Source organism: Protomyctophum bolini (genome assembly GCF_963924005.1).
Source record: "Protomyctophum bolini genome assembly, chromosome: 19".
In the NCBI taxonomy this organism is placed as follows: domain Eukaryota; kingdom Metazoa; phylum Chordata; class Actinopteri; order Myctophiformes; family Myctophidae; genus Protomyctophum; species Protomyctophum bolini.
Window position 1 is genome coordinate 13,351,834 of NC_137880.1, and position 10,726 is coordinate 13,362,559.

General features: G+C 44.0%; 1 protein-coding gene across 2 annotated transcripts in view; it reads left to right on the forward strand.

The window, feature by feature from the left end:
- Positions 1 to 5,638, forward strand: part of LOC308334137 (MAM domain-containing glycosylphosphatidylinositol anchor protein 2) — a 298,760-nt gene extending 293,122 nt beyond the window's left edge. Inside the window, exon 18 of one of the 2 annotated variants that reach the window (XM_080790725.1) lies at positions 5,113 to 5,638. In XM_080790725.1, coding sequence (XP_080646851.1) covers positions 5,113 to 5,197 — 85 coding nt within the window. In that variant the 3' untranslated portion in view covers positions 5,198 to 5,638. Of the gene's footprint in view, positions 1 to 5,108 lie in introns of both variants that reach the window. The other variant, XM_080790724.1, reaches the window with a different exon arrangement.
- The last annotated feature ends 5,088 nt before the right edge of the window (positions 5,639 to 10,726 follow it).

Here is a 10,726-nt window from a genome sequence, read left to right on the forward strand (position 1 = left end):
TTACGCTAGAGGGCGCCCTTCGCCAACGTATGATTGATGCAAGGTTGCTAGGAGACGGATACCAACGTGATGTGAACCGGAAGTGATTTTTGCTATTGTCTACCTCCACGTTATCAGATTTCAGAAAATACATTTATCTCTGATTATTTACCCAGGTCGCGTTTTTAGTCAAAACAAGCTATATTCAACGGCCCATAACTAAAGAAACTACAGTAGGATCGTGTTTACAATGTATTTTGCCTTTGTTTATCTTGGACACGTCGTGGGTCCCATGGTGGCAAAAAAAAGAATAATGTAGTTTGGAACTATCTATCACTAAACAGGTGAAATTTACCCCAACACCTGCCTGTAGAAAAAAACAGGGGTGTGGACAGGGAAACAAACCTACCTTCTATGATGTCACTGAGCACCATGAAGGTACTGAAAGACCCTCCCACCTCAGACATCAGCAACATTATGAAAATTACAAATACATAATTGTCCGGGTGAAAATCACCCCCGTGTTTGGTGTTCTAGGGTGAACAACATTAGGAAACAAGCCAAAATAAGCAACTACATGGCTGCAACTACCAACATTCATGATCAACTTTAAAGAAAACAAACTAAGTCACTTATAATAGGCAGACATGGCAATACAGGTTGTCAAAAGTGGTGGAAGAAGAAGGAAAGCTATCCCCGCAACATAAATGCTGGGGTTTAAGTGGTTAATAAATATTGCCATTGTGTGTGTGTGTGTGTGTGTGTGTGTGTGTGTTCGCCATGTCTCCACCAATACTGTGCAACTAAAGTGGTTCTCAAAGTGAGGTCCCTTTGTTCCTTGACGGGGATCTCAATGGACCCTTACAATTCTGTAACTCTATAGCAGGGATACTCAAATAGATTTACCTGTGGGCCACATTACAAAAATGGCAAGGGGCCAGGGGCCAGTAGATAAAATTACGACATTAATGATACTTGATAACTTCTCTCTTTCAATTGCTTTATTTTCGCAAAATGTATCAAAGTACAATGTGCATGCACACAATATGTAAATAAATAAATGTGTTACATTTTCTTGCATAAACACAAAGAGCTGTTTCCATAACTGCACAAATTATTGCACATAACATGAGTAGCTGTTATAATAACATAATAACATAACATGAGTAGCTCTTTGCCTGCCTGCCTGCCTGTCTGTCTGTCCATGAGTAGTTATTTGTCTGTCTGTCAATGAGTAGCTGTCTTACTGTCTGCCTGTCTATGAGTAGCTGTCTGCCTGCCTGTCTATGAGTAGCTGTCTGCCTGCCTGCCTGTCCAATTGTCCATGAGTAGCTGTCTGTCTGCCTGTCTGAGTAGCTGTCTGCCTGCCTGCCTAATTGTCCATGAGTAGCTGTCTGTCTGCCTGTCTATGAGTAGCTGTCTGCCTGCCTGCCTGCCTAATTGTCCATGAGTAGCTGTCTGTCTGCCTGTCTATGAGTAGCTGTCTGCCTTCATGCATGTCCAATTGGCCATGAGTAGCTGTCTGTCTGTCTATGAGTAGCTGTCTGCCTGCCTGCCTGTCCAATTGTCCATGAGTAGCTGTCTGTCTGTCTATGAGTAGCTGTCTGTCTATGAGTAGCTGTCTGCCTTCATGCATGTCCAATTGTCCATGAGTAGCTGTCTGTCTGTCTATGAGTAGCTGTCTGCCTTCCTGCCTGTCCAATTGTCCATGAGTAGCTGTCTGTCTGTCTATGAGTAGCTGTCTGCCTTCCTGCCTGTCCAATTGTCCATGAGTAGCTGTCTGTCTGCCTGTCTATGAGTAGCTGTCTGCCTGCCTGCCTGTCCAATTCTCCATGAGTAGCTGTCTGTCTGCCTGTCTATGAGTAGCTGTCTGCCTGCCTGCCTGTCCAATTCTCCATGAGTAGCTGTCTGTCTGCCTGTCTGAGTAGCTGTCTACCTGCCTGTCCAATTCTCCATGAGTAGCTGTCTGTCTGCCTGTCTATGAGTAGCTGTCTGACTGCCTGCCTGTCCAATTATCCATGAGTAGCTGTCTGTCTGCCTGTCTATGAGTAGCTGTCTGCCTGCCTGCCAGCCAGCAAGTTGGTTAACAGAAAATAAATTGTTATGGCTAAGTAAAATAAAATACAATAAACACAATTTGCCTGAAAATAGATTACCCAGCTATGACCTTTTTCATGAAAAAAAATTAGTAGTGATATGGCTGACTGAGTAAAATAAAACAATCTACCTGAAAATAGATAGCTATAAGTGAAGAACTATTAATGGCAGCTGGGTTTCATCATTCAAATAAAATAGAATTCTGTCCGTTTAGCTATAAAATTATGTCAGGGAATAGGGATACACAGTATATGTCTTTCATTTGCATTGCATCTCCCCCGCCCCAAGCTTTTATTTTCGTTCGAGTAATAGTACAACTCTAATAGTATTACTTATAATAATGTAATTAAAGATAACTTCATTCAGATTTATTTATTTTTATTTCATTTTCCAGATTTTTTTTTCTTTTTTTTTGATTTTCATTGGTGGGCCAGTCATAATGGTCCCGCGGGCCTGATGTGGCCTGAGGTTGAGTATCACTGCTCTATAGTGTACAAATGGACCCTTACAATTCTGTAACTCTATAGTGTACAAATGGAACCAAATGTGGTTATCCTCAGAGTTATGTTCTTTGAAATGTAAAGTTTGAGAACAACTGCTGTGGAAGACAGAGTAGAATATCTTTTTATTTTTTCTTTGCTTTTTAGAATGCTTTATATGAATATATAACTGGTGTGTTTAATCGTCAAGTGAGCAAAACTAGCCCTTGTCTAAAGTTCTTTGTCTTGAAATAATTTAGTTTCTCTCGTTAATGTATTCCAAAAAACTGAGAACCCATTATAAAAGCAGCTAACAGCCCCAAAAAAATTAAGTTAGGGGGAAGAAAAGAGCTTACGATTCAACTGCACAATTCTCGGTGGAGTGTTAAACCCCACACATCCAGTAAACATATTCTAAAAAGCAATATTTTGTTGGGGGGGAAACCTCATATGTCCAGAAATATATAAAAAGTAGCAGATCTACAAGCTTGAAACATGTCAATTTGCGTTGCGTTTCGGGCTTGTGGATCTGCTACTTTTGTGTGACGCTGTAGTAGACAGCAAAGCTATGAAACGGGTAGCGGCGTAGCGCTTCTCAAAATTCAACTCACAGAGGACAAAACGCTGACAATTCCCCACTTATTTGGCTCACATCAGACAGACGCTTTTACGCGTTTTTCGGGAAAGAGCCTTCCTCAGAGCGTGCATTCTGAGGCAGGCTCTTTGCTCTTCTGTGAGGCAGGCTCTTTGCTCTTCTGTGAGGCAGGCTCTTGAAATGAATAAGCCCTTTGTCATTTTGATATTTTTTTATGTGATGCTAGGCGAATAATACGTGGAATTGTGAGTATTTTGTAGCCTGGGATTCAGACAGAATTTCTCCATTTGGCGGATTCTTTTTTTGGGTTTTTTTACCACTTCGCTTCTCAGTCTGGAACTCCTATCCAAGGGGCAAAGCGGGCACCTAGCGCCACGGTGAATGTGTGCGTGCGTGCGTGCGCGCTTGCATGCATGCGTGCGTGTGTGTCAAATTCACATCACTTCCTGACTTGGTGAGGTGACGTTTGAAATAATAGTTCTCTCGTATATGGCCCTTGAAAAGTGAGAGAAAAAAAGAACATGCCGAATCAGTTATGAATCCCAGGATAAGTGTTTTGTATATCCTTTGGATCCCTAGTTTGATGTGCATTAGGGGAAGTTGTACTATACAACGTAGTTTAGGGAGAAGAGACCTCCTTCCGCTTGACCTTAACCACAACCACTCGTCCCTCATTATCAACAACTCCTCCCTCCTCATCAACTCACCCGAACCACTCCTCCCTCATTATCAACAACTCCTCCCTCCTCATCAACTCACCTGAACCACTCCTCCCTCATTATCAACAACTCCTCCCTCCTCATCAACTCACCTGAACCACTCCTCCCTCATTATCAACAACTCCTCCCTCCTCATCAACTCACCCGAACCACTCCTCCCTCATTATCAACAACTCCTCCCTCCTCATCAACTCACCCGAACCACTCCTCCCTCATTATCAACAACTCCTCCCTCCTCATCAACTCACCCGAACCACTCCTCCCTCATTATCAACAACTCCTCCCTCCTCATCAACTCATCTGAACCACTCCTCCCTCATTATCAACAACTCCTCCCTCCTCATCAACTCATCTGAACCACTCCTCCCTCATTATCAACAACTCCTCCCTCCTCATCAACTCACCCGAACCACTCCTCCCTCATTATCAACAACTCCTCCCTCCTCATCAACTCATCTGAACCACTCCTCCCTCATTATCAACAACTTCTCCCTCCTCATCAACTCACCCGAACCACTCCTCCCTCATTATCAACAACTCCTCCCTCCTCATCAACTCACCTGCCTTTCATTATCACCCAGCCAATCCCTGGCGCAATCACCACAGCATAAATACACCTGCGATCTCTCAACCAAGTTGTTTGTTCTGCTCCACGACAGACCAAACATGGGTTGTGAGTACTGCACTTGTAGATCGGCCATTTTCACTATTCTTCAAGATCGCCATCCTCCTCCACCCCAACCTCCTCCTTCCGCCTAGATTCTCTAGGAGTCCAGGGGGGGCAGTGACGGAGCAGAGACGACCAGCCGCTCATTCCGAGTATAGAGCAAAGATGACCGTCAGCTCCAGAGACTACGCCCCCACCCTGAGTCTCGCCCTACCTTGGGTTCCTCACTCCACTCCATGCATTCATCTCATTCTGTTTCAATAAACTGTTAATCTTGAGCGAAGGTGTGGTCTCTTACTAAGTGAAACCACGGAGTACGGATTTACTCTCTCGGGGACTCCAATATACACTGTAAAAATAATCAGTGTTATAACTCTAATATAACAAGTGGACCCTTAACCGGTCTCCTCCAAAACACTTCGGCCACGGACACTTTCGAGATTTTCAAGCGATCTAGAAAAGGTTGGGAACCACAGATGTAAAGGGCCATGCTCTGCTCTGCTTTGAACAATGTGAAGAAAACCCTAATTTCTATGTGGATGACACTTTCTTTTTTCCCTTCCCGTCTTTAGATAGCAGATCCACGGCTCCGCCCACATTTGCCCATATATGGCTGCTGTGCGTCACCCTGGTGGTGACCCTGCTGGAAGGCCAGAGGTGACCCTCCTGTGCGTCGTCGTCGTCTCGGAGGCGAACCGTCAGACCCGACGTCTGTGAGCTAGCACCCTCTGCATCCAATCACCAAAGAGTCACGCATTCTGGAAGGCGGCGAGGACCCCGAAATGGACCGCGAGAGGGACCGGGAAGAAAATAAAAAAAACTGAAGAAAAAAACAAACAAAAAGTAATAAAGAAAAAGATGCGCTTTTTTTTTTTTTTAAGAGACCTCTTTTTTCCAGACGGCCACTTGTCTGGGAGCAGGACATTGGACATCGCTACGAGCACAAAGACAGGTTGGGTAACATCGACAAACAAAAACCTGGACTTTGGTGAAACAGTTCCCCGAGCATCGAGGGGGAGGAGGACCATTTGTAAAGCACAATAACAATTTTGACAGGTATGAACATGTTCCTTGGAAGGCGAGGGGACGGGTCGAGACACTGCTGAACTTTTTTGAAAATGGAAATACCTTACAAAGACCTTTCTCTATACCTTTTTCTTCATCTTCTTGCTACAGACACCAATCACCAACACATTTTTTTTTTTGCCACCCAGCATCACGCCACAACCGCACCATGTCTTGATCTGCTCGGTGCCGTGTTGTAGGAAAACAAGAACTGGACACCTTCATTTCCGTCCGCCCTGTGCGCCCATGTAGCTGCCTAGTATGTATCTCTCAACACTGTGCTCACGAGTCCAAGTGGCCAACTGAAGGTTTGATAACGGAACAAATGAACAGCAGTCACGTGGGGGGGGAGAAATCAGCAGGCAACGGCAGGCCGAGACAGAGGAGAAGACAGACGATAAAAGAAAGAGGCAGAGAACAGATTGAGCAGGACGGGGCTGGGGGGCGATACGAAGTCAAATCAATATCACCATTATTTCAAACTTTTGCCTCGATTGCGATTAATGAACGATTATTTTATACCCTTTTTTTGTACACCGCACTCGTAGTTCAAGGTCTGTGCTGTAAATATTACGGGCTGGCCAATTTTTGTACGATGCCGTTGTAGGCTACGACAAAGTATAGCACAGGGCTTAAGTGGATAATAAGACCAATTGATTAAGTTGATTATAAAATAACTATTAGATTTTTTTTCTTGTTGATTCGTTGATCTATAAGAAATAAAAAATTAATCTCGGTTTTTCGATTAACCTACATGAGCAAGATACAGTCGGCTAGTTGGGTTAATTACCCGGCCCTAGTGGAAAGGGGAAAAGGTGAAAACTCATGCTATGAGAGTCCCGACTCAAACAGTCACAGAGTCACAGAGATATACAGTATTTTCGGTTAATTACCCAGCCCTACTGTGGAAAGGTAAAAAGGCTTTTCCACACACGAGAGTCCTGCCTCAAACTATCCCAGACGGAGCGGTCGGCCTGTTGGAACCTAGAAGCCACTTTCTGCCATGAAACAAAGTGCCTTCAGAATACAATCCGAGTCGTGAGCCTGCAGGGTGTTTGTTGATTAACATCAAATTTGCTCTGTCACTGATGGGCTATTTTCTACATGTTACTATTGCCCCCACAAGTGCTGATCGAGAAGGAAAGCTTGTTCAGAAGGCTTGTGCTGCACCTGGATGTTGCTCACACACACACACACGCGCGCGTGTGCGCGATGAAGTGTGGTTTAACCACTTAAAACCTAGCGTCCCAATTCTGAGCAGGTAATAATAGGCAAACATTCTGCAAAAATAGCCAATCTAGAAGCTCAGTTGTGACATGTTTGTACGCTTGAAGTTTGGCTAATTTGGTCCAAGAGCTTTGGGGACAGGAGGCATTTTGTTAATCCCATGGAGGGGGGGGGAGTTTGGCCATCAGCTGATGGCGGCTCAGATGATTAGGGGTTAAGTGTCTTGCTCAGGGACGCGTGGACATGGGCGGGACTGGGAGGCGTACCGGCGGTGACCTTCATGGCCTCTCAACCTACTCAGCTCCAGGCCGTCCCATTTTGGGGGAGGAGGGGGCGAGGTATAGACCCCTGTGGGACGCCGGTCAACGGAGTATTTAGGGTTTAAGTGGTTAAATGTGAGGAGGGCCAACCAGACAGTGCGGGTAGGCCCCCATCACATGGGATGGAATGGGGATACGAAATATGACGGCGACTGTAAAAGCAAGACCCCGGGACTACTACTACTGCTTCACCTTTCTTTTCCTGAGAGACGGTTGAGGATCGTTCAGGTTGGACGAAGATTTGAATGAACGCCTCGCTTTGCTCACTCCTCTTCCCGCGGCTCCACTTTTTCCCTGCGACGGCAAAGGATGCTTTTTAACATGCCGAGGAGGAACAATTATGGAATAAAAAATAAAATAAAACGTGGCATTGTACAGGGAGGAGGCGGGGAGACGAGGACTCCGGGACTATAAGGAGCACGTCATTAAAGGTTCATATTCCTCCACCCACCTCCACCATTTATATGCTACGTTATGAGAACAAAAGATTCAGAAGAAAAAAAAACTAAAAGACTGATCCTTATAATAATAGTCATGATATTTTATTACTCAAGCGAGAATGTTTCTCTGCTTTTACACAAACTGTGAAGCTATAGACTGTGTGGACGATCTACCTGACAACCATAACCTTAACCAGCGGGGTTTTTTAAAAATCTATTGTTAAAAAAAGGAGAGAAAAAAAAAACGAAGATAAAATGAGAAAATGAGAAATTCCGTACATTGTTGGTTATGAAAAAATATGATGTTTTGAGGACTTGTCTTGTTTGTTTTATTTTCATTTATTTTCAGTTTTTTGTTTTGTTTTGTTTTGTTTTGTTGAAAATGACTTTTAACTTACTTTCTCTTCTTGTTGTCTCCCTTTGCATCGCTGACGTATCAAAACCGATGGAAGCATACCAAGTAAACGCACACAGTAAAATCACCACCACGTTAATTAAACTCCCAAGTGTTAAGATTTAACCTGTTGAGTTAACGCCCAAGAGGCTTTAGATTTAACTCTTTAAGCGTTCAATTCAAACCGAGTGGAGTCTAATTAAAAAAAAACTGGGGATTATACTGTGTATTCCTGGTAAATTGTATAACTTGTAAATGTAGAAGACGTTCTATTCAGAGGTTTATGGTAAACGTTTTATGTTGGAGTACAGGAAGCACAACATAAGGTCTTGACATAATAAAAAGAATAAATGCAGTATATATATATACAGTATCTGCACATATGTGACCTACTCCCACCAGTCAAGCTTTTTAAAATATGACGGCAGGAAAAAAAGCAAAACTGGCCACTGGCGACGAGGCCGGTTGAAAATACATGTTTGGTATTCCTGTTGAAGTGGCTGTGGAGAAACGTAGCCCTGTTCAGGGTAAAAACCTTGATCGATGCTTCATTGTACGTTTGCCACGTGCATCACTCGAAAATACCTGATGAACGAGCTTACGGCACGTGGCGACGCAACGCGTCGTAAGCTTGTCCATACTTTCGGTAGCGAGGTGGGCATGAATTCTGCATAATTAGCCTGGGTCGGTCGGAGTCAGTCGCATACGTGTGTGAGCATAACAGTGTACAATAGGTGGCCTACATGTAAAGAAGATGAACATAGCAAAGCAAAACAGAGCAGAATGATAGGCATTCAGGGCGTCCTTGTATTGGATCATTATCTATACGATGTTATAACTGAGACATATATTATCTGCTATCCACCATCTCATTTGAGGACCCTGCATTTTGTTCCCTTTTTCTTCATTGCCACACAATGCCCAGATCACGATGAATGTAAATGTAAGTGAAAGGGAGCGGGTATAATACGATGTCTTTGTTTCGAGAAGGCTAATCTTTTCTTAGCGGTGGGAGGTGTAACGTTTTCAGAAACGGTACATTTGTGTGTTTTCCGTGTCGATCGAGAGCCTGTCAGGCATCCGGCTGGCGGGGACACCTTCGGTACATCCGTGTCTGAATCAAGCATGGACTTAACGCTGCTCAAAGATATACGGGGAGATTAAATATCCAAGCTGTTATTTGACTATATCCTCATGAAGATAAGTGCCAAAGTCCGTACAGTACAGTACTTCTTATTTTCGTCAGCGTTGGATTTGAGTTCGCCGAGACGTTTCCCTCTGAGAGGAAACGGTCCTCGTGCTAAGAAGGGCTTTGTGTCACGTCGTGCCGTTTCTTTCCCACGCCACTTTATCCCTTCCAGATAAGCGCTCGGTCTCGCAAGCAGCATATATCATCACAGCTGGTAGCCCTAATTATCCCGTCGACACGACACCCCCACTTTCTGACTCAGCAGAGAGTACAGGCGGTTGCCAGGAATGGGGAGTGAACGCGTCATGGTACGCGTGAACACTCATTTGGCAGCAACAAAACTAAATGGACCAAATGACTCAGGAGCTCACCATTGCTGTCGGGCAGAAATCTCTTGTCTCCATATTCTAACTGTGTTTTTTCACGCCATACTACGGTGTCACACAAAGGCATCAAAAGCAGCAGATCCGCAAGCTCGCGACAAGTTTCGAGCGTGTGGATCTGCTACTTTTGAATTTTAATGGTTTTGTTTTTTGGACATAATGAGGCGTCCACCCGACAGACAATATCTTCTGATTTAACCACTTTCAGCCCGAAGATGTTTACCTATTCATCTATTTCAGGCATTTATCGTGCGACGAAGTATATGGCGGCTTAAGAGATTACTTTTAAAACGCTCCAGCACTTTTGTCGACTCAATCAAACTGATTGAAATATATATATCGAAATTGATATTGATATATAATATATATAGTTTTGTCTCGCTGAGAGAAGCAGCAATCGATGGCACCGACGGGACAAAAGCGTTCCCCCACCCAACCCTCTTTGGTACCTTGAATTCTTGCTCTGCTGCTGTGAGTCCTTGATGGCTTTGTCCCCCCGCCCCCTCCTCTCTCTCTCTGTCGCCTGCTCTGATTATAAATCACAGTGTGGTTGGGAACAATATGTGGTACACTCACAAAGACCTTGTTCCCACCTGCCAAGACTTTTTTTTCTTCCCGCCATCAGCACAGCTGACTGTACGTGAAGGACAAAGAGGAAACAGTCGCCGCTGTTGAAAATCGCCCGCTGTTGAAAATCGCCCGCTGTTGAATTGATGCTGAGCAACACAGAGAGCACACTGACTGTGTTTCGCAGTGGTAATTTAACTCTTGAGAGTACACGAACATAACCAAAAAGTGGTTACGTTCCTATGCTCTCAGAGTTATGAATGGACAGCATCTTGCTGTGTACAGTAACGCAGTCCCCAAACTGTTAGGGCTGTCGTGGATGTTGTATGCCGATGTTATTTAACTTGTACTGTGCCAACAACAAAACCTGACCTGTCGCTCTTCTCTGTTTTGTGCTCTATATTTATATACAGTATGATCCGGCTTCTTTTTCACGGTATTCCTTTTGGATTTATCACCCATTTATGTGCCATATCTGCAACTAATGATAAAATAAAGAAAAGGAATATTTTATGCTCTGTGTCAAAGAAGTCATGTTTTTTGGACTTTTTTTGTGCCGTTATTCACACCTCTACTTAAGTTTGACAGTTTATTGAAACGAAATC